General features: G+C 50.1%; 10 protein-coding genes across 10 annotated transcripts; 5 read left to right on the top strand and 5 right to left on the bottom strand.

Moving 5' to 3' along the window:
• Positions 1 to 719: 719 nt before the first annotated feature.
• On the top strand, positions 720 to 2,417 carry N7533_007561 (uncharacterized protein; the record flags this gene model as incomplete). Its single annotated transcript, XM_057104211.1, has 2 exons — positions 720 to 927; positions 994 to 2,417. The coding sequence occupies 2 exons, from the start codon at positions 720 to 722 to the stop codon at positions 2,415 to 2,417; spliced, it is 1,632 nt and encodes a 543-aa protein (XP_056959168.1).
• Positions 2,418 to 2,983: 566 nt separating this feature from the next.
• Positions 2,984 to 3,754, bottom strand: N7533_007562 (uncharacterized protein; the record flags this gene model as incomplete). The annotated part of the gene is made up of 5 exons (XM_057104212.1): positions 2,984 to 3,120; positions 3,166 to 3,452; positions 3,535 to 3,588; positions 3,659 to 3,674; positions 3,724 to 3,754. Coding segments are annotated over 5 exons (525 nt in total), but the record flags the coding sequence as incomplete, so codon positions are not given.
• Positions 3,755 to 3,991: 237 nt separating this feature from the next.
• Positions 3,992 to 5,902, bottom strand: N7533_007563 (bifunctional hydroxyethylthiazole kinase/thiamine-phosphate diphosphorylase; the record flags this gene model as incomplete). The annotated part of the gene is made up of 7 exons (XM_057104213.1): positions 3,992 to 4,246; positions 4,310 to 4,410; positions 4,462 to 4,838; positions 4,891 to 5,298; positions 5,351 to 5,486; positions 5,557 to 5,733; positions 5,803 to 5,902. The coding sequence occupies 7 exons, from the start codon at positions 5,900 to 5,902 to the stop codon at positions 3,992 to 3,994; spliced, it is 1,554 nt and encodes a 517-aa protein (XP_056959170.1).
• Positions 5,903 to 6,922: 1,020 nt separating this feature from the next.
• On the top strand, positions 6,923 to 8,188 carry N7533_007564 (translation initiation factor eIF5; the record flags this gene model as incomplete). The annotated part of the gene is made up of 1 exon (XM_057104214.1): positions 6,923 to 8,188. One exon carries the CDS (start codon positions 6,923 to 6,925, stop codon positions 8,186 to 8,188), a length of 1,266 nt encoding a protein of 421 aa, XP_056959171.1.
• A 333-nt stretch (positions 8,189 to 8,521) lies between these two features.
• N7533_007565 (aspartate aminotransferase family protein) lies at positions 8,522 to 9,847 on the bottom strand (the record flags this gene model as incomplete). The annotated part of the gene is made up of 1 exon (XM_057104215.1): positions 8,522 to 9,847. The coding sequence occupies one exon, from the start codon at positions 9,845 to 9,847 to the stop codon at positions 8,522 to 8,524; it is 1,326 nt and encodes a 441-aa protein (XP_056959172.1).
• An 84-nt stretch (positions 9,848 to 9,931) lies between these two features.
• N7533_007566 (uncharacterized protein) lies at positions 9,932 to 10,152 on the top strand (the record flags this gene model as incomplete). The annotated part of the gene is made up of 2 exons (XM_057104216.1): positions 9,932 to 9,937; positions 9,964 to 10,152. 2 exons carry the CDS (start codon positions 9,932 to 9,934, stop codon positions 10,150 to 10,152), a joined length of 195 nt encoding a protein of 64 aa, XP_056959173.1.
• A 482-nt stretch (positions 10,153 to 10,634) lies between these two features.
• N7533_007567 (fungal specific transcription factor domain-containing protein) lies at positions 10,635 to 12,549 on the bottom strand (the record flags this gene model as incomplete). Its single annotated transcript, XM_057104217.1, has 5 exons — positions 10,635 to 10,917; positions 10,981 to 11,507; positions 11,612 to 11,744; positions 11,804 to 12,432; positions 12,490 to 12,549. 5 exons carry the CDS (start codon positions 12,547 to 12,549, stop codon positions 10,635 to 10,637), a joined length of 1,632 nt encoding a protein of 543 aa, XP_056959174.1.
• A 1,337-nt stretch (positions 12,550 to 13,886) lies between these two features.
• N7533_007568 (Glycoside hydrolase family 2 immunoglobulin-like beta-sandwich) lies at positions 13,887 to 17,029 on the bottom strand (the record flags this gene model as incomplete). Its single annotated transcript, XM_057104218.1, has 4 exons — positions 13,887 to 14,901; positions 14,961 to 16,371; positions 16,434 to 16,519; positions 16,578 to 17,029. 4 exons carry the CDS (start codon positions 17,027 to 17,029, stop codon positions 13,887 to 13,889), a joined length of 2,964 nt encoding a protein of 987 aa, XP_056959175.1.
• A 680-nt stretch (positions 17,030 to 17,709) lies between these two features.
• Positions 17,710 to 19,344, top strand: N7533_007569 (uncharacterized protein; the record flags this gene model as incomplete). The annotated part of the gene is made up of 2 exons (XM_057104219.1): positions 17,710 to 18,706; positions 18,764 to 19,344. 2 exons carry the CDS (start codon positions 17,710 to 17,712, stop codon positions 19,342 to 19,344), a joined length of 1,578 nt encoding a protein of 525 aa, XP_056959176.1.
• A 478-nt stretch (positions 19,345 to 19,822) lies between these two features.
• N7533_007570 (uncharacterized protein) lies at positions 19,823 to 21,971 on the top strand (the record flags this gene model as incomplete). Its single annotated transcript, XM_057104220.1, has 3 exons — positions 19,823 to 20,559; positions 20,626 to 21,066; positions 21,119 to 21,971. 3 exons carry the CDS (start codon positions 19,823 to 19,825, stop codon positions 21,969 to 21,971), a joined length of 2,031 nt encoding a protein of 676 aa, XP_056959177.1.
• Between the last annotated feature and the right edge of the window lie 38 nt (positions 21,972 to 22,009).

Here is a 22,009-nt window from a genome sequence, read left to right on the forward strand (position 1 = left end):
TGATCAAGGCATAAAGAAAACCGATTTACAGATCCAACCTGAATATAGGACAGTGCGAATGTGGTGGATGAACCGTTAGTGGAGCACGGGCGGTCTAGATCCGCTTTCCCCTCTGCGCTGCATGACGCCCTCCCCAGATTGTATTTGTGATTGCGCATCACCTCCAAACCCAATTCGCCGACTTCCTCTCCTCCCCTCTCCTCCCCTCCCCTAACTCAACTTGAACGCCCCTCGATCAACACATTCACTACCCTTTGCTCACCCTTTCGCTTTGCCAGTGTGTCATCATTTGCACTGTGGTCCAACCTTCAGAACAAGGCAGCACTCAATCAACCTTTGGCACATACAGTTGCTCTCGCCGATTCTTCCACCTCGTCCTCCTCGACCCCAGGCTGTCACTATTCTCTCACTGAAACTCTTTTCAACTACACCCCTCCAAATTAACCAGCTTCCCACTTCCACTCCCGCTCTTCGACCCACTGTCCAAGCTTCCTGACCTCATCAGTGGATGCTTCAAGTCGATAAACAAAGACCCTGCAACACGCAACTCGGTGGACGGCCCCGTGGGCCGTCACGCTCATTGAAGGAGGGTGGTGATTTTTGGTGGAAGAGGAGCCTTGCAAACGGTGTTGATGATAGGTGGTGTGGAGTCTTGTGCTTCAAGGGTTGAAACGGTCGCTTGGCAAGTGGTGCATACTTGACATCGCTGCCCCCCTGCCATGGATACGCAGAACCTGTTTGCCTCGCGTTACGATATCTGGCGAGTCCTTGACGAGTTGAGAGATCTCCGTAATAGCCAGAGTGACCAAGGCGAGCGCCTGGGTCGACTCGAGCGTCGCCGGGACGAGGACGTGAAGATGAGAAACGTATGGGGGCCCGCGCCGCTCTCTCCTTTCCCCGCTGCTACAGGTGCTTCGGTGTCTACAGGTATCTATTCGCCATTCTCCTGTTTAATCATAATTTGACCCTATACTTACCATTATCTTGCTGCAGAAACTTCCTACAATTCGCCCCCGGACGCCTTCAAGGGCTTTGATCAAGATCAGCATCACACTATGACGAGCTCGTCAGTCGGACTCGACGGAGAGGATGAGCCACGGCGCGGTACGTCGCGTGCGAATAGTGTTCGCTTCGACGAGAGTGCGATTCATGGCTCTTACGGTCAAGCAGGACGTTCGAGTACCGACCTCCCTCTGCGAACTGGTAGTGGATTTGGAAGTCATCCGCTGCTCGAGCGTTCTCTATCTCATAGATCTGATGGACGGCAGAGTTCTTCCGGACAATCACATCACTCAGCACGCACGAACAGCCTGGGCTTGGATACTAGTCGCCTAATGAGTTCAGTCTCCTTTAGCGACTCTCCTCTTATCGCCCCGCCTGTTGGGATTTTCCTCCTTGGTCCGGTGCCCAGTATCATCCGGTGCTGGCTGACGTCGAATTTCTCAAACGATTCACTGCTATACGCAGCTGTCTGCTCGGGATCGTATGTTTCGTCCGTGGGCGCGCCACTGATCCACATGCTGGGCCTGGAGGCGGATATCACACAGGAAGACGGCCAATCCCAAATCAAGCTTCCCGTTTACCTCCCAGATGCCAGTGTTCATATGTCGCCCTCTTCACGCTCTTCTAGTCCCGAGGCCCATCTTCCCACTTTGACAGTTCGATTCATAGTGCGCGAGACGGATACCCTCGATGACTCCATCCAGATCATCCTTGGAAGCGACGTTTTACGAACCCACAACGCCGACATTCTATTTTCACAGGACAAAATAGCCATGCTTGATGACGAACGCAACCGTCTATCCATACCACTTGTCCGTCCTGAAAGGGACGGTGTCTTCAAGTCATTGCGAACTGTGCCACGCCCATCCGACATGGGCCCGGCAAGCCACACAAACGGACATCAGCCTGCCGGAGTAATTGGCCAACCCACTGATCAACAGTCATCATCGGCTCCTGTGTCGGCCCGCGTATCCATCAGCGAGGCCAGCAAGCCCGCCCAACAGGCACAAGGAGGCTCAGCCTCGGACGCCGGGATTCAGTCTACCCTTCCCACCGCCGCTAGCGACACGTCCTGCATTTCCGTCGCCAAGCCCGAAGGTCCATGGAGCTCCTGGCGCCGCGAATCAAAGCCAGATCCTAACAAGCAGGCAAAGGATAAGCGCCCCATGAAGGTCCTCCGTCCCGCAAAAGTTTCCAACAGGGTGGCATCGTCAACTTCTGTAACCACTGGCACTGCCGACACGGATGTTTTGGCAAGCTCTCTTCCCGATCTGACCCGTGCTACGGGGCAAACACCCCGATCGTCCTCCGACGGAAGCAACAAGACACGACCGAGTAACCCCGTTGGAGGTGCGTCTGCGTTTGGATGGTTAAATTCGGCGGCATCGGCGTCAAAGACTCAGACTCCGAAGTAAAAGCGGCGTGATAGCTCTAGCTTTGATGTCTCACTGTAGGCACAGACCCTAATCTCATGGGTAAACAGGCTTCGTTTTCAAATATGTAGCGGGCGTTAGGTGGAATATTTGCAGCTTTTCTTGTTTCTCTTTTTCTTTTCTTCACTCACTTTGATTCGGATACTCAACTCCAAGTAAAAATACTAGTAGCACTGGCAATGGCCAGATAGGAATCAACACACTTCCGCTTATTACTATCCGCTCGAGTACTACAATGCTATATAGTTAGTAACTAGTAACCAGTACCCGCTAGTATTCCAAGCCATGCCCATACCATCAAGCCTTACAAAGGAGCCATTTGGCGAATTTCAGGGCTCCCATACCTAGGTAATAGGTACGCATATCTGACCGGCTCATACAAGAATCTCGAATAAATCATAGTTTAAATTCTTAACTTCAATCTACATAGACAACCCACTAGACACGAGATCCTCAAGAATCTTCAAGATTCTGAAAAGGCCAAAGACTCAGACTCAGAACCCACGGCCCTAAATCTTCGAAAAAGCCCCAAGAGCACTCTTAGTACCCTCACTAGTCTCCTTGACAAGCCCCGTAACAGCCTTAAACTGCGCATGGCCCGCATCACCAAGGATCTCAAAAAGCACACTCTCGCTACTAGTAACAATAGCGCCCGCGTCCCTCAATCGCGCCAGCGCAATCCCCTCTCTTCGGGATTAATCGAACTCACCCCGTCAACAAGGATATAAACGCGGTGTCCGCGCTCGAGGAGGTCGAGTGTTGTCTGTGTCACGCAGATGTGTGTCTCGATGCCGACGATTATTACGTCTAGCGGTCGGCTGGGTAGCTGGCGCTCGAGTTCGGGGGGTTATCATTGAGAAGAGGGTTTTGTCGATGTCGGCGCGGATGTTTGGGCCGGTTAGGTTTGCGGCGAGTTCGGGGACGGTGGTGCCGAGTTTGGTGCGGGATTGGGTGGTTATGTAGATTGGGATTTGGAGGGCGTTGGAGGCGCGGATCATTTTGTCGGTTGTTGCGACGCTGGGTGATTGGGTTAGGTTGTTAGTTTGATGAGTGTGGTGATGATAGGGTATGGTTTATCCGGGGGGAGGAGATTGTGTACAGCTTTGAGAATTCGTAGATTTTACTACGGAATTTGTCTTGGATGTCGCATATGCTGGGGATTTGTTAGATCGGTTGTAGCGGGGAGAGAGAGCGTGATGGTTGGGTTGTTTGTTGGTACGTACAACAATGCGGGGTTCTCTGGATGCTTGTTAGAGACTGTGGTTGATAATCGGGGATTGGGACTTACTGATTCGGCTGGCGCGAGCTAGAGAAGCCATTTTGACGATTGGGTTATGTCTTTTGAGCAAATTGAGAGGTGTTGAAGAGGAAAGAATTGTAGAGGCGGGCGGGGAACTCGGAGAGTCGGAGATGCGGGGAAGCAGCCGAGGGGAACAATCGGCTTGTTTTGCGGAGGGTGTCGACAAGTTGAAAACAACCATTTTTCTAGGGTAATTCATTCATAGCATTCTACTTTTGGTCATGTACAGCCTGTCACATCTCGTACTCTATATTTCTCATAACTTGATTTCCTGCACCTTGGCTCGGCCGGCAAACCAGCTGTCATCGCCTTTGCCCGCCGCGGTGCGGATGGCGTAAAGCTCGTCGAGGAATGCAGGGACAAAACTACCGGGCCCACGGACATCCTCTCTGCTAGCAGCATTTTCAGCTGCAATCTCGTACATTAGGATACCCGACAGGACGGCTAGAAGTCGATCGGAGCGGTGGGCTGTCAGGAAACATCCGGAGATAGAACCGACGGCACAGCCAGTCTGTATTATCATTGTTTAGTTGAGGACGGTCCATAGGAACTATAGAGCGGGAAAGGAACTTACGCCTGTAACCTGACCGAGGAATGAGTGACCGTTCTCCACAGCGATAACTCGTTCTCCATCACTAATATAATCAACAGCACCGGTCATCAGAACCACATTTCCTGGACTATGTCAGTAAAGACGCATACTGCACTCATGCATAGATTCCTTACTTTCGCGCCGGGCTAGGTCTCGGGCCAGACGGGCCTTTTGTTGTCCATCAAGAGTACTTGGTCCACTATCCACGCCACGCTGTTGCACTCCACTGCTGCCCCAGGCCTGTCGAATTTCGCCCTCATTACCCTTGATGAGGTCAAAGTAGCCCCCGGCCATGAGATCTGATACCGCATTGCGTCGAATTCCAGTTGCACCGGCACCAACCGGGTCGTAGATAACTGGGTTTCCTCGTCCATTGTATGCCTTGATGGCCTTGAGATAGTTGGAAACACTCTCGCTGGTCAAAGTCCCCATATTGATGAGAAGAGCTCCATCAAACTTGCACAAATCCTTAGCTTCGTCACCATAGGGTGACATGATAGGTGACGCGCCACTGCTTGTTGTTAGCTATTAATACGCCACCAAATAGCTAGTAAAGTACTTACATAGAAAGTACGACGTTGGCAACAAAGTTAGCCACGACAAAATTGATCATGTTGTGGACAAGCGGGTGCACTTCAACCATCTTGCGCACGATAGCCGGTACCTCTTGCAGCAAAGCTTCGACCTCGTTAGTTCGAGGGACCTGGCGAGCCAATGCAAATGCAGGGGCATTCTTGATTAGTTTGGCGAGCTCTTCCGTTGCAGCCTTGGGGTCATCCGCAGCCATTATGGCGCTGACAATGGCCACACCATCCAGGGCCTTCTTGGGAGACTCCGATTGGTAGATCACGCGCTGGACATTCGAGTGGTTGATGCCGCCAATGGCAACAGTGTTGACCGAGGAACTGCTGATAGCATCCAAGATTGATTGAGTTCCGGCAGTTCCGAGAACATATCGAGTATTGGTTTTACTATGGACTTGTTAATTCGCGCTTTTAGCTAAACCCGACTGTTGGAACTCACGTTGGCGTGGCGAACATCGTGCCGATGCCTAGGTAATCTGCCCCATCGGCGATCGCCTTCTGGGCCTCCTCGAGTGTTGAGGCACTGATACCAATGATGGCATCCTTGGGGAGAATACTTCTAGCCTCCGCAAATTCTGGTATTTGAAGTCAGCGGTTCGAATCGGGAAATGGGAATGCTTGCTGCGGGGGTAGCGGGAAACGTACTCATATCATCTTGACCCAGATGCACGCCCTCGGCACCGACAGCAAGCGCTACATCAACTCGGTCATTGATCAAGAGTGGCACTCCATATTTCTGGCAGATCTGGTGGAGCTTTCTAGCAGTCGCAATCTGATCTCCGGTGTCGCTCTTTTTGTCACGGTATTGAACCACAGTGACACCTGGTGATATGGGTTAATCAGTCATTCGGCACAGGGCTTTACCACAGCTCGAAAGTTCTCCTGACATACCTCCTTTCAAGGCCTCTTCCACAACCGTGCAGATGTCGCGACCCTTGAGAATGGCGGGGGTCGAGTCCGTGACTAGATAGAGCGATAGGTCAATCGCCATGGCGTGTGGAATCTCTCAATGCCTTTGAAGAATTGACGGGACGGAAGAAGAGGAAGTCACACGAAACAGTCCGCCTATGACACACAGAGAGAGACAGAGTTGGTGGGAATAAGAATGCCCAAGCGTAGACGATCGCGAACCAGCATTTCGGCCGTTGGGGAGTGGTGGGGCCGTGGTTGACCTCATCGCGCATTGAGGCTGCTCTGCGCCGTGGGATGGTGGCGTTGATATGGATGTCATTGGCTATGGGGAAAGAGAAAATCGGTAAGACAGACCCTCGCTGGATTAATTGATATCATTCTGCCATTTTTTATAGAAGATATCCAAGACTATCTACTCGAAATATCAAACATGGCCTCGTTAACTCCGACCCAACGCCGAGACCACGTGCCGGCTGAGTCATCCACGCGATGAATTTTATTAAGCGGGCAGTTCCACTGCCACTTCCGACTGTTTTTCTCTTCTCTTCCATCCACACTCATCCATCACTTCAGGTTTCCACACAGTGAAACCAACCCGCGTTAACTGTCCCAACAGTTCACGCTTTTCCGTCTACACCGTTGGTTAATTTGGTATCGCCATCATCACTCTACTCAACCTCTCATACCAGGGTCTCCGGCCTTTGACTCGGATTCCCTTAAAAACGGTCGATCTCGTTTCAAAGAGAATAACCCCAAAGAAGTTCCCCGCGAACTCGTCTATGTATTCGTCCTCCGTGCAAAATTTCGAACACCATCTGCCGCCCAAGCTGCAAAAGTTTCGCCTGTCGAAACTCAGCGGTATACACCTGAGATCTTGTGGCTGAACCGCTGCCTGATTCCTTCATCCTCCTTTCGTGAGAAAATCCAAAACCCTGTGCATCCGTGCAACAGAATCCACCGAAAATCCGAAAAATCCAACTCGACACGCATGTCTTGTTCCATCAACAAGATTCCCGTCCAAATCTCTTCCCGCTTCCTCTTCCGCAAGCCCACCGTTCCGTTCTCGTGAGCAACTATCAATCCACCACCAACCGCAATCATGGCCACCGTCAACATTCGCCGGGATGTCACCGACCCCTTCTATCGTTACAAGATGGAGAAGCTCCAGTCCAAGATTGAGGGCAAGGGTAACGGCATCAAGACCGTCATCGTTAACCTCGACTCCGTCGCCAAGTCTCTGAGCCGTCCTCCTGCCTACCTGATCAAGTACTTCGGTTTCGAACTGGGTGCCCAGGCCAACGCCAAGCCCACTGACGAGCGCTGGATCATCAACGGCGCCCATGACGCTGCTAAGCTCCAGGACTACCTGGATGGCTTCATCTCCAAGTTCGTTCTCTGCAAGAAGTGCAAGAACCCCGAGACCGACGTCCAAATCAAGGATGAGAAGATCACCCTTGACTGCAAGGCCTGTGGTCAGCGTTCTGACGTCGACCCTCGCCTCAAGCTGAGCACCTTCATTGTTCGTAACAACCCCAAGGGTGGCAAGAAGGAGAAGAAGGACAAGAAAGCTCGCCGTGAAGCGAAGAAGGAGAGGGCCGCCAATGGCGAGCAGGATGCTAGCCCCGGTGACAGCAATGGCTCCGAGAACGGTGAAGAAGAGAATGGTGACGTCGGCATTGAAGCTGGCAGCGACGACGAGTTGACTCGCCGCATCAATTCCGAGGCCAAGGACATCGATGTCGAGGAAGTTGAGGACGACAGCTGGGCCGTCGATATGTCCGAGGAAGCCATCAGGGCCCGTGCTCGTGACCTGCCCGACGACCTGAAGCGCTCTCTTGTGCTCGAGAACGGCGACGACGAGGAGGCTGATGGCCCCTCCGCCTATGAGCAGCTGGGTAGCTGGATTGTTGACGCCGCTGCCGAGGCCGGCGATGTGACCAAGGTCTCCGATATCGACATCTACAAGAAGGCTCGTGATTTTGGCATCGAGACCAAGCACAAGACTCTCGCGGTTCTGGCCCAGAGCATTTTCGACGACAAGATTGTTAAGCAGATTGAGGACCGTGCTCCTCTTCTCAAGAAGCTCATCACTTCCGAGCGTCACGAGAAGTCCTTCCTTGGTGGTACCGAGCGTTTCGTCGGCCAGGACCGCCCGGCTCTGCTAACCCAGATCCCCGCTATCCTGCTCGGTTACTTCCAGAACGACCTCGTCTCCGAGGAAACCCTCAAGGCTTGGGGTGCCAAGACCAGCAAGAAGTACGTCGACATCTCGACCAGCAAGAAGATCCACAAGGCTGCCCAGCCTTTCATCGAGTGGCTCGAGAACGCCGAGAGTGATGAAGAGAGCGAGGAGGAGAGCGAGTAGATCCTCGGGATATCTCATCAAGACAGTCTTATTGTGATCCCTTTGGATGCCTACTTGATTGCTATGCCTTTGCTAGCTTCTATTTTGAGTTCACCTCTAATCAGGGTCTATTCTACATAGCCCTAGATAATTAGTATGTAGCTTAACCGACCAATCGTCACTCTTTTATGCTTCAAAACCTTTCTACCTATGGCTTAATTATGTAATATCGACGGCTAGCCGCTCAGAATGAGGCTCTTGTGCTTCTCAAGCATCCTATGCGACTTGATCAGACGACTGACTACACGAACTTGAAATCATTAACATGATGAAACTTAATCCAGCACATGATTTCTAGACACTTGTGGTTCTCAATACATATCCAAAAGATTCATCCAAGATCTGAAGACCCTCTTCAATCTCCTCCGCTGTCACGGTAACCGCCGGCGCAAGTCTGAAAACACCACCCATTCCCGGCAAATTGACAATGTTGCAAGAAAGGCCACGAGCCATAGCACGATCAGATACAAGCTGACCCAACTCGGAGCCGGGAGCCTTCGTCTTCGCATCCGAGATAATCTCAATACCCTGCAGAAGGCCACGGCCACGAACATCACCAATGCACCAATACTTCTTCTGGAGCTTGAGAAGACCGTCACGGAGCTGGGCACCGCGCTCAGTTGCACGTTGGCAGATATTATCACGCTCGACAATTTCGAGGACCTTGTTTCCCACAGCCGCAGTAAGAGGGTCATTCAAGTGAGTAGTAAGCCACAAGAAGCCGGCCTCCTTGCAACCACGCTCGATCTCTACAGTCGTGCTGACAGAAGCGAGAGGAAGTCCACAGCCAAGAGTCTTTGACAGAGCGAGAATGTCCGGCACAACGCCGTCCTTCTCGAATGCGAACATCTGTCCGGTTCGGCCAACGCCTGTCTGGGCCTCATCCATGATAACGAGCATGCCGCGCTTGCGACATTCGGCGAACATGCGTGGCAGGTAACCCTCTGGGAGGTCCAGGATACCGCCAGTCGACAGAATGGGCTCCATGATGAAGGCTGCAAGAGATCCGACACTCTGGCGGTCAATCATACCCCAGGCAAAGTCGAGTTCGGTCTCCCAATCATAAGAGCCATCGGGCTTCCGGAAGGGAGAACGGTAGGCGTAAGGAGATGGGAAGGCGAGTTGGCCAGGTGTGACGGGACCTCCGTTCTTACGGCCGGCTGAATATGTGGCGGATCCAGAGCCCTGGGTTAGGCCGTGGTAACTGGCTGCGAATGCGATAATCTCGAACTTGCCGGTATAACACTTGGCCATCTTGATAGCGGCCTCGGTTGATTCGGAACCAGTATTCAAGAAGAAGGACTTCTCGAGCGGGGCTGGAAGGAAGCGGGCAAGGCGCTCGGCCAGATCAACTACAGGATGGGTGATCATATTGCTGAGAAGATGGTCGAGTTCGGAAACATAGTGCTTGACGACTTCTACGATTTCGGGGTGGGAGTGGCCAAGGAGAGAGCTCATTTGGCCGGAGGTGAAATCAAGAATGGATCGACCACTCTCGTCGAAGAGACGAGTACCCTTGGCTTTGGTGATCACGACAGGAGAAGAAGGTACGCCTGTTGTCATGAGGTACTTGTCGGCCTTTGACCAGAAGGTCGCGGAGGTTTTATCGACGGAGCCCATTTTGAAGGTGAGGGGTTTGGACTGGACTGGTGGTGCTGATGAGCAAGGATCGTTGGAAAGAGGACATCTTAAATAAGAAAAACTATGCAGGTAAGTACCTCAAGTACCCTCACCAGTACCTGTCGAGTATTGCGGAGAGAAATATACCCAAGCTGGGAAGTGGCACTTCTGTCCGCGGCGAAGTGGTGGGTCTTGACCGCGGCCAACCCTTTAGAGTACTCTATGCCATGCAACCCCGCAAGGATAAGGGTGATTTGTTTTATTGGATGATTTGGGGTGCTGGCAAATTATCAGGAAGCCAATAGAAAGATCGAATATCATCAAAGGAACCGAGTAGAAAATGAAGTATACTACTAATAGTCACCGTAGGCGGCATACAAATGGTACCAGGGAGATCTGAGATCTAGCATGCGAGGGGAAAGATTCAAAAAAGAGAGAGAATTTAGGCAAAGGCATTGGTTACAATTAGGAAAAGGGTCCATCCTAGCATCGTAGCTCCGAATAGTAGGGGTCTTGGCCCTACCCGTTTGAGGGGGAAGAGTGGTTAGGTTGATTAATGAAACGCTAGTAGCTGCCTTGAACCACCTTTTTGCTGTTGTTGTTTGTTGTTGCCTTCTGCCTAAATGCACCTTCCAGTGGAGCCGCAGCCAATGAAGCGCATTATTTCGGATCTAATTGACCCTGAAGCTGAACCAACGGCCCTGGCCAATGTCCAAGGATGTGGGTGGCATGTCGAGGACGAAAGACTTTATAGGAGTTATCATTCGAAATCCCAATATCAGAAGCATTATCCATGAGAGCCCGGGAAAATGTAAGAGAAAGGGCGCCGTTCTTCTTCCTGAGAAGGGACAATTTCCTCGTTCCTGCTTTCGAAGAATGCATGCGCTTTCATAATCAGCCTTAAAGATTTCTCAACGCCCGGAGAAGGTGAAGAACCATGGATAAGTATCCATCGCTGCAGTAGCGCATGCAGATGCGGGCCCAGTTCTATCAATGCAGATCGGTGGAGATGTGTCATTAGTTGTGGGTGACAGAATCCACCCATGAGAGTCAACACCGCAGTCGCTAGCCTGCACGTAAATATAAATTATAAGCCTTGAGAAGACAGTCAAAACTTTTGCTCTGGAACTTACGATAACGAGCACAGCCATGTGTCAACCATTACTGTATACGGGATCTGTCTCAGATGCTGCAGCTTGAAGAGACAAGTATCCAGGGCAATGCGGCACCCATCTAACACGCGGAGATCATTATTGAGATCAAACGACGGGTTAGCGAGGGCCCATTCCAAATAAGGCCGGTAGATCACACTCCGACAACTGAGATACCACTGTCGGAGGTATTCGCTATACGGGTTGTCCGCGGGTTTCCCGTCTTCTGCGAACTGCAAGCTGGGCGGCAGCGTCTGGTACCAATCTTCCAACTGGCGGGCCAATTCTTGGTTGACAGAAGGGAAGTAACTGGAGTAGATTTGGAGCCCAATTTCACGATCGTACATCATGTAGTGGGCTCTGTTGAGAAGCCGGCGGAGGGCAATGGTAGCGAGGAGGTAGAATGTGGATTTTTCGCCTTCTTCGGGGGCTTCGTGGGTGCGGAATTTCCCAGGAAGGGAAATGGTGGATTCTTTTTCCGCATTGTAGTTTTGCGGGAGCGAGGGTAACTCGGAGATATAGTTACTATATAGAATTTTCTTTTGTGAGTTGGTGGCTTTTTCAAGCTTTGGAAGATTGCATACCTCTCTAGTACAAAGCACGACCAGAATACCCGGATGATGATCTCGCGATTGTCACGCTCTGGGTTGTCGAAGGTGCATTGCAGTAAAAAGCGACAGCGAGTCGCTGCACTATTAACATAAGACCATGTTTGCAATGGCCTTTGCAGAAAAGAGAAATAAAGGCTAGAATGGCGTTGTGAGTTTCATCATAGCGTATTCAGATGGTCATATTCCTATCTTACCCAGTAAGTAGAAGACATTGACACGCCTCCACGCTCATTTCTATATGTGCCAAATGAAGCATCTTCATGGCAGCACTGAACCATGCTGAGCCCCATTGTTTGAGCTCCTGGGACTCATCGATTGGAATACCTTCGTCTATCACCGAAGCCCCGATGCACCCCAAGGCCATTACCAGCAATGCTCGGCACGATTGGGAACTAGGTTCTAGGTCCTCATGTGATATTTTCAATTGGATGGACTTGAGATCATCCAAGCTTATCGTAGGAAACCAAAAGTTGTATGTTTGTTGAAATATGCTCACCATCGCTTTGACTTTGGACATGCTCACGCTGGGAAATATAGCATAGCGTGCATTCTGGAACGGCGAGCGGCTGTACTCTGAAGAGAGAAATGATTTATCAACTTCCTCTCGGATTGACGGTTGGTCCAGAAAGATAGGCCATTTCAGTAGCGACTCCGTGGAAGAAAGATGTCCTGATGACAGGACGGCACTCTCGGTGAGGTCCCTGGAAGAGCCATTATTCGGATGATGGCGCGTATCTTGAGATATTGGTCCAATTGTTGACATGGGCGAGGTAGAGTTTATTTGTGCTTCGTTCACTTCATTGGATGCTCTGGCATTGAGGGCCTGGGGTTTGTTCTAGATGAGGCCAACCACAGAGAGTAGGTACAGGTATGCGCTTACCATCATATTCTTGAGCTCATCAATTGAAGCCTCCATTCGAAGCACTGTATCCAATATCATCTCGCTTTTACCTCTTCTGATTCAATGAAATGAGCTTCCGGATTTCAATAAACTCGAATAAGATACTTACGATATAGCTTCCGTGCCATATAAACAAGTTACATCCAAGCTTCTGCAAGGCCCACAGGGATCTCGAGCATCGCATCTGGCAAATATGTTATTATTTATGCAGAAATCAGATCAGGAGTTGGTGCTAATGAACCTTGTTTTACGTTGGCGACATGAATCGCACTGCGAGTCATGTTAGTCCCCACTCCAGGGGTGGACTTGCTGAGAAGTAAGTAGGACAGGGAGCCGACGACAGACCGCTCGTGCCGCCCGAAACCTCTTCATTTCAGGCATTTTCGAATGTTCTCGAAGATAAAGGTCTGATTATTTCAGGTAATGGCTTTCATCGGCTGCAGTATCAGGATTGGAATGTAGAATGTGTAGAAAAGTAGTCGTAAAAATCCCACGCGGAGCTGGAAGTGGAGTTGCACGTGACGTGCAATGAGCGGAGTTTCCATACTTGAATGTTCGTCATTGTGTTCTACCTCCCATAGTATTCGATTTCTGTACTAAGAATAGATACGGATAGGTGAAATGATTGAGATACCTGCGGGAACTGTAAGGATGACCCGCCTGATTTGCCAAAAGTTCCAAGGTTCCAATACTAACTAGTATTGCTTTCAGGTAGTATATAGGCAGAATCTGTGATCTGATCCATATCGCTTCCAATCATGATGTTTGATAATGGTGACTAAGAGCAGTGATATTTTGAATTCGAAGGATCGTTTCTGGAATTGGGAGGAGATAATTATGGTTAGATTTGCGGGATTTTGGCCTTAAAAACAGGCCAAACCGCTCGGATTGATCTCTAACTTGAATTAGCTATAGGGTTCAAGGTGATGATTATCTTCTAGAAACGTCCCTTGCCATATTCAAGTTCTTGCGCGGGTCAACAAATAGAACGCATTGCGCAAGTTAGTACAAGGCCTAGTCTAGCTAGGTAGGAAGATACACCTAAACCAGGTAATATATAGTTAAACCAACCTTTGACCAATTTATCGCAGTGCACTCCAGGGCTTATAAGATATCTCGTCAACTAGGCTACTACATGGTTAGTACGAGTAGAATTTGAACAATAATCTTTTATAATACTAATATGCAAGTGGTTGTCTATCAACATGTTTCACACCCTTGGATCCTATGACGAGACAGGTTCTAAAAGCATGCCAAACGCAATGTCTTGCACGGGAATCAAGTGCTCATCCATAGGTCCCGGACCACACGCCGCAGTTCCAACCCCCGCGACCTGCCGATCCAATCTGACAAACAAAGCGCCTTCATCGACGAAGTCACAAGGATGGCGGGCATCTTCTGTTTGCTTGTCGGAGTACGGGCTGGCGGTCCAGCTCAAGCCACCAGTCCCCCCCAGTCAACCAAGTGCTTTCCCGCGGGGTTGCACGGAAACCAGTTCCATTTGACGAAATGAGCTCCACCCACGCTGTGTCCACGCGATTGCCGTTCTCTTGGGGAACGTCATACTCAGTCCGCAGAGAATCAATGCTGTCAACGCTCCACAGACCGAACTTCTGCGCCACTTTCTTGTCAGGGTAGGACTCCCCGGGTCCAAGTCCGAGCCAGCGTGCGGATGTCAGATCAGAGGTGACGCGAAGATCCAAACCAACTCGTGGAACAGTTTTTGGTGCAGCACCCTGAGGCCGTAAATTGATGGATACAGACAGTGACCCGTCAGGTTTGATTAGGTACTGTGCGAGACATTTCCAGCCCCAGGAGAGAACCGGTGGTGAAAGGAATGTCTCGCTTTTGACACAAACCTCGCCTGCTTCAGACGATGTGACTTCGAAAGAGCGAAGTTGGTTTGTGATATTGTCAACTCCGAATCGCTTCCAATACGGCGCAGCGGAAGGTACATCATTATCCGTGGGAGGACGCCAGAAGCCAGGGATCATGACTGGCCCGGCATCTGGGCTCGGTGCGAGAATCGTGTTTGACTTATAAACCCACTTCCCAAGATGTCCGTGAATACGATCAAACTCAAAGGACCAGTCCACTCCACTGATGAGAACACTGGTCTTGGCAGTATTGATATTGATGGTGCTCTGCATCTTACTAGAGCTCAACCCGATGGTAGAGGGATTCTCAGAAGGAGAGGATATCAACTCTTGTGCCCAGGCAATGACGAAATGATTTTCAGACCACTCGACCTTATCTCGCTGGTGCAATGTAACGGTCAAGAAGGCCGGGTGAACGTTGTGCTGGAAGAGCTCTTGTGGGATAGGCACTTCCGCAGACTGTCCGGCTGAAAGAGGAAGTAGTTCAAGTGTTCCGGTTGCCAAAGTTTTAGCTCTAAGATAGCGTGTTAGTCTTCTCGATATCATCCAATAATGAAGACCCATGAAACTCACTCTTTGTCAAATGCCTCAAGCTTATACGAAGCTTGAAGATGGAGTAGATCCAAGAAGTCGTACTTGTTCTTCAGAGACAAAACCTGTCCCTTGATTTCCAATTTAACTGGCTCAAAAGCCTTCTTCAACTCCAGCAGACCCGGGAGCGGCTCATGGGCACTGTTCAGCAGCCCATCCATCACGAAGGTTCCGTCATTAGGATAGTCATCAAAATCTCCACCACAGGCATAAAAGCCGTCCTTACCGTCCTTGCCCTCTACCCACAATCCATGGTTGGCCCATTCCCAGATGAAACCACCCTGTAACCGGGGGATTTCATCAAAGCATTTCTCATAGTCTGTCAGCAGACCTGGTCCGTTGCCCATGGCATGGGCATATTCGCAAAGAATAATCGGCTTGTCAAATGTACCGTCATCAGCAACACCCTCGGTGACTGCGAGGGATCGCAAGCGGTCAATGGCGGGATACATGAAGCTCAACATGTCTGTCGTTTCCGCGTGAATGTCACCCTCATAGTGAATCAAACGTGTGTTGTCAAAAGCCCGGGCGGTCTCAACCATGGAGCGATGGCAACTACCAAAGAACGCTTCATTTCCCATGGACCAGATGATGATGCTGGTATGGTTTTTGTCTCGTTGCATGAGTGATTGCACTCTGTCAACATAGGCTGCTCTCCAAGCGGGGTTGTCTGATGTGTGAACGCCACACTTTGGGAATGTCTGGGCCTTGCGCTCCTCATATCCAAGCGTCTCGTCCATGTCCATCGGGCGAGCTACTGCATCATAGAAGCCATGGCATTCTAGGTCGGCCTCGTCAATGACCCAGAAGCCCAGCTCATCTGCCATGTCGAGGAGACGAGGGTCAGGGGGGTAGTGGCTGCACCGAAGCGCATTGACATTGTGGGCTTTCATGAGAAGCAGATCTTTTCTCATGAAATCTAGCGGCACCGCTCGACCCAGAAGAGGGTGATGATCGTGTCGGTTAACACCACGAAGCCTGATCGCCTTCCCGTTGACTGTGATCAGACCATCTTTGCGCTCTACTTTGCGGAAACCAACTCGCTGGGTAGTCTTGAAGGTCTTCTCACATCCCGGGGATGATAAGATCATCTCCACCTCATATAGGTAAGGTCGCTCGGCAGTCCACTTCTTGGGAGCAGTTACCGGCACTTTTAGGTCAATCTTGGAACTTTTGGGCTGCAAGACTTGCTCTGCTGATGATATCGTCTTTCTTGTGCCATCAATTGAATCGATCAATCGGATTTCAAGGTTACTTTGTTTCGATACCTGGTAATCGATTGTTGCGAGCAGTGTCGCGTCTGTGTAAGTCGAATCTAGGTCCGTCCTAATGAACCAGTCATTCAGTCGATCATTGGTCGGGAACGCAATCAGCGTCACATCGCGGAATATTCCTATATCATAATGTCAGCGTATGCTCCTCTGCTATCAATTATGATTGCAATATCATTCTCACCGGACAGCCACCATTGATCTTGATCCTCAATGTAAGTCGCGTCCGACCACTGATAAACCCGTACGAAAACCTCATTGTCACCGTCCCTCCGAAGATAAGGCGTAATATCGAATTCGGAGGGGGTTTCTGCTCCCCTGCGCGTACCCCACCAAGTTCTGGTTCACCCAAACGTGGTACGCGCTGTCCACACCATCGAAGCGCATGCGAATCTCGTAGTTTTCATTCCACTCCTTAGGTACTTGGAACTGACGACGGTACGTTCCAGTCGGATTTTCGGTAGGTACGAATGGAGGGCACACCGGAATCGGGAATTGTGTGTTGGTGTAATTGGGCTTACCCCACCCCTGCAATTGCCAGTGACCCGGCACAATGATCTTGGACCAGGTCTCGGTCACGTCTTCCTCGCCAGGTACTGGTGCTGCCAACGGGGCCCTGGCCATGAGGAATTCCCAGTCTCCATTGAGGAGCTTCGATGTTTCAGGGATATGATACGCTCGTGCCGGGAGGCAATTTCGTCGAAAGACCGCAGGATTCATATAGTCTGGCCGCTCAGGGTCGGCCTGGAGAGACAAATGTGTGATCTGTTGAGACGCCATTGTGATTGAAGCTCGTCTCCAGTTCCTAGGGAAGTGGTTCACGGTTGAGTGGGTTGAGATTTTGAAATCAACTGGGTTCCAATCTTCTTATACCCGGCATGGATAGCCCGAGAGAAAAGAAATTGGTGCTTCTCGGAAAGCGAGTGAGATTTACATCATTGTTGTCGCATTTTGTTTTCTGGGGCAATGTCTGCGATATCGCGTTGGTGTTTCGCTGGGGTCAACTGGGGCATCATTACCCTAATAGTACGATTGTGGATCCCGGACGTCAGGGTATCCAATCAGAAGTGCCGGGGGTAACGGCACCGGGTATATCGGGGCCGGTTGGTTTTACGCTTGATGGACCTTTCCCGTCTGCGCTACACACTACATTTTCAGCAAATCGCAATGTGCGTACGAATTCATCTACCCCCGCCCTCTGCTCTGATCGGCTAGCTTCCCCAGATGCATACCCGATGAGCGGAGGTAGAGAATCTGGAGGCCGAATTGTAAATGCGGAGGGATAAGAACAATGCCAGACGAGACCTGAAGTGTTTAAAGGCCCCCCCCCCCCCCCCGAAAGAGAGAGACTCACTATCGAGCAACACCAAGTTCTGACAAGAACTGCCAAATTCATCTTTTCCTACCTTTTTTTCATTTTCTTTTTTTTGGGCCCGAGGGTTTAGGGTCAATTTGTCGTCATGGATCCTGATAAACAGCAGGTGGACAGTGCCCACGTGGAATCGCCGGTCACAACGGGCCTGGCAGATACAAAACTCGCACAGTCCAGAGCAATGCAAAACCGAGAGCATGATATCCCCATAAAAACTGCAATTGCTCAGTACTGGAGATCCATAGGCTACTGTCTCTTCTTCTGCATGTCTGCAGTCCTATGGGGCTATGATATGCAGGTCAGTGGAGGTCTCCTTGCAGCTCCCCAATTCCGCGCTGTCTTTGGATACACGCTCCCAGATGGCGAGACCATTCTTCCTGCAAGATGGCAAGCCGCCTTCAATATGATTGCGACGGTGGGTGGCATGATTGGAAGTCTGCTGTGTGGGCCTCTATCACCCTACATCGGCCGAAAACTGAACTTGGCCCTTGCCTGCATCATATCCTCAGGTGCCATCTTCTTGCAGTTCTTCGCCTTCAGTCGTGGAGTCCTCCTCGCTGGAAAACTGGTCAATGGCATTTCACTTGGCATGTTCCTTGTCACTGCCTGCGCCTACTGCTCTGAGTGCAGTCCTGTCGCGATTCGAGGTCTCACGACCGCCCTGGTGAACTTTTTCGTCGTCATTGGCCAGTTGTTGGGGAATTGTCTGATCAAAGCCTTTGGGGACAGATCGGACACATTTGCCTACCGCATCCCCTTTGCCTTCCAGTGGTTGTTCCCGTTGATTTTATTCTCCGGTGTGTGGTTCTGCCCTGAATCTCCCTATTGGTATGTCCAGCGAGGCCGGATTGAAGACGCCAAGAAGTCTCTCGAGAGATTTCATATTGGCGGCAATGTAGATCAATGGCTCTTTGAGATCCAAGAGACAGTTCGGATGGAAGAAGAATCGGCCAATTCGGCAGGTTACATCGACTGTTTCCGAGGGACTGATCTCCGTCGAACACTGATTATCTTCGGCGTCTGGACAATCAACTCTTTCAGTGGTGTTAATTTCGTGTTGAGCTACTCCACTTACTTCTTCGAGAGTATGTCATCCATCTTTATATCCTATGTTACCTGACTGACCTCTATTCTGTGATTAGTTGCCGGCCTTCCGACTTCTCGATCCTTCGACATGGGCGTGGGTGTGACTGCTGTTGGTGTGGTTGGAAATATCTGCTCGTGGTATGTCATCAACGTTATTGGGCGACGTTCTCTCGTTCCAGGAATGGCTGTTTTGACGGTCATTGTATTTGTAATTGCCATCCTGGATGTTGTCCCGGGTTACAACCACTCGATCGCTTGGGGCCAATCTGCTTTGATAATTGTCTGGAACTTCTTCTACGATCTCACTCTCGGTCCCTTAGGATACGTGATCTGTGGAGAAATGTCTTCGACTCGGTTGAGGTCTCACGTAGTGAGCATCGGATTTTTCACACAGAACCTGTGGACGCTAATTATGACCATCACCGTGCCCTATATGATCAATCCCGACGAGGGGAATCTCCGAGGCAAAACTGGCTTCATTTTTGGTTTCTTCTCCATAATCGCTTCCATCTGGACTTATTATTACCTGCCCGAGACGAAGGGCCGGTCTTTTGAGGAGCTTGATCACATGTTCCAGCAGAAAGTCCCTGCTCGCAAGTTTGCCACTTATCGTCAGAGAACAGACTCAGAGGAGTGATCTGTATCCTAGAAAAAAAAGAAGGGAATCTGCATCAACGTCGCCCAGGCACCTCACAATTGTTTGAACGAGAGAACGAAGTCAATTTTTTATCAACTTTTAATGATACCCTGTGGAACTTTAATAATCCTGAAAAGAGAAGAAGAGTTTTCTATAAATTTGATCAAGGTTTTCATACTAAGTTTTGTTCTACCCAGTAGGCTTTTGGATATTATACTAGTATTTAGCAGCCTTGATAGTGGTGACAAGCTTGGAAAGTATGGCTTCTTAGAGGCCTTGGAGCTAGAAAGTAGCTACAGAAAAGAGAGATAGTGCCCGCGTGGATGTTGTCCAGATTTAAAGATTAGAGTATAAAGGTAAACTAAACCTAATTAAGCTCGGCACGTGCCCGGAATTTGCCGCGGAGTTGGCCGGTTGAACTAGTAGTACTCATCGCCATCCCCCCAGACACCACTCCAACTTCAAAAACTAATCGAAAATGGAAATGCAGGCTGAATCACACGTCCAAAGCACAAAGAAAAATGAGGGGAGACCATACCGGTCCCACCTCCACCCAGCATGTTTCGCGTGCAGAAAGCGGAAATCCCGCTGCAAGACAAGAAACACATCGGCCACATGTATAATGTGTCAGGCACATGGGACAGACTGCAGATTTCCGCGCCCAGACGATCCATTCCAAACGCCCCAAAACTTGAGGTCTTCCCCGCGGAAATCGGCGGCCAATGCTCAAGCTCGTTTTGTCGATACATATGGTTCTCTGCACCCCAGATCAAATAACCCACAGGCATTGGGACAACATACAGATCTGTCCGAGCCCTCTCCTGATAATTTAATCCATTTTGATTCATCGAGAACTCCCCCGGCATTCAATGCTGATCGGCCATTGTCTGCGCCGAGAAATGATAGTGGAGGAGACGGCCTCCCAAATCTTATTGGTATTGTTGCCGCGGCCGCAGATGGCAATTCCCATATAATCAGCCCGGCTGTTGCAGATGATAATGATATTTTGGAAAGTTATCTGTCGACAGCACAGACAGAGAAGCGAAGATGCTTGGCTCGTTCCAGCCCCACGTCGAATGGCCCTTTGAGGCCTGTAAGGTTCAATGCTGTGCCTAGGAGACCATTGGGTGTTAGTGTCAAGCAGTCTGTTGCAGAGTCGAAGCTGGAAGTTATTGAGCGATACATGGACCCACATATTGATGAATTCTTGAATCTGTAAGCATTACGTGTAGGATACTCGAGGCTGTCGGGTATGCCAACTGCTAATGAAATCGAATTCAGCTTCTTCCACAAAGCAAATCCTTGCTTTCCTCTATTTGACGAAGCTTCATTCAGAAATGCTTACTCAACTCATAAGGAGAAAATATCGCCAGCGCTATTATGCTGCCTCTACGCCAACTCGCTTGTTTATTGGAAAAGCTCATCGAAGCTTGTATATGCGGGTCGCGTTCCTGACATTCATTTCATCTGGAATCAAGCCAACGAAGCCCTTAATTCAGAGCTGTTCCTCTCGCCAGGAATTTCGACGGTTCTCGCTATATTGATAAATGTTTGTGGAAGACCTAGTACTTCTATGTTTGGTAATGGCGGTATGGTGGGCACTGCGGTTGCTTTATCGAATGCACTTGGTCTCAATCGTGACCCCTCAAGCTGGATGATATCTCCGTTGGAGAAAAGTTTGCGCATTAGGATATGGTGGCTCGTTATGATACATGATCGGTGGTATGTTCAAACTCTAATAAATCTTATGGAATTATACTGATGATCCCCGAAGGTGCAGCTTGGGTTACGGGACACCCTTGCAGGTCCACCGAGCCCAATACGATGTGCCATTTCCATCGATGGAAGACTTGTGCCACCCAACAGCCGACCCATACCAGAAACGAGCAGCATCAGTGTTTCTAGCATTGACTACCTTGACCGACGTGCTGGCTCGCTATCTAGAGCATGTCTACAGCGTGTCCAAAGAATTCCCACACTCAGATGCGCATGCCCTTGAACAGATTCTAATCGACTGGGAAGAATCCTTAAGTGATGACATTCGACGAATCGTACTCAGAGGCACACACCTTGACATTCCGGGAGCAGCAAATTTTCGGTTGGCATATTTAGCTGTCAAACTACTGCTTCGTCGAATTCAACTTGATCTGAACAAAAGATCTCATCTCGCAGCCGAAGACGATACCAAGGCCCCATTCTACATGCAGGCACAACGAGCCGCTGAAGACATCGCACACCTGATACAGGAGCTAGACACTACCCAACTGAACGGTTTTTGGATCCCGGTGCATTCCTTCTCGATAACATCGGCCACAATGTTCCTGCTGCGCAGTGGGTTACGGATGAAAGATCAGGGCGGAAATATGCCCCTGCATATTGCCAAAGACATGATTACCGTTCTTCATGCGCACCGTCAGAATTTCGATTGGGATCTTGCCGATAATTGCCTCACGGACTGCGGGGAGCTGGTTGAAAAGATCAGTATGGTGGTGGCGGATTCGGACTTGGCTGTTGGTGCAGCTGGGCCTGATTTTCCGGAATTCTCGGAGGATTTGGATATCGATCCGGCTATATTGGAGGAGTTATTTTTTGGAATCTTGGGGTTTCCGCAAGGATTCGAGATTTGAAAATTGCTGCATAAAATGCTATTATATAGAGTTAGATT

This window comes from Penicillium manginii, assembly GCF_028828005.1.
Source record: "Penicillium manginii strain IBT 31320 chromosome Unknown utg000005l:1.0-5665137.0:1.0-5668048.0, whole genome shotgun sequence".
In the NCBI taxonomy this organism is placed as follows: Eukaryota; Fungi; Ascomycota; class Eurotiomycetes; order Eurotiales; family Aspergillaceae; genus Penicillium; species Penicillium manginii.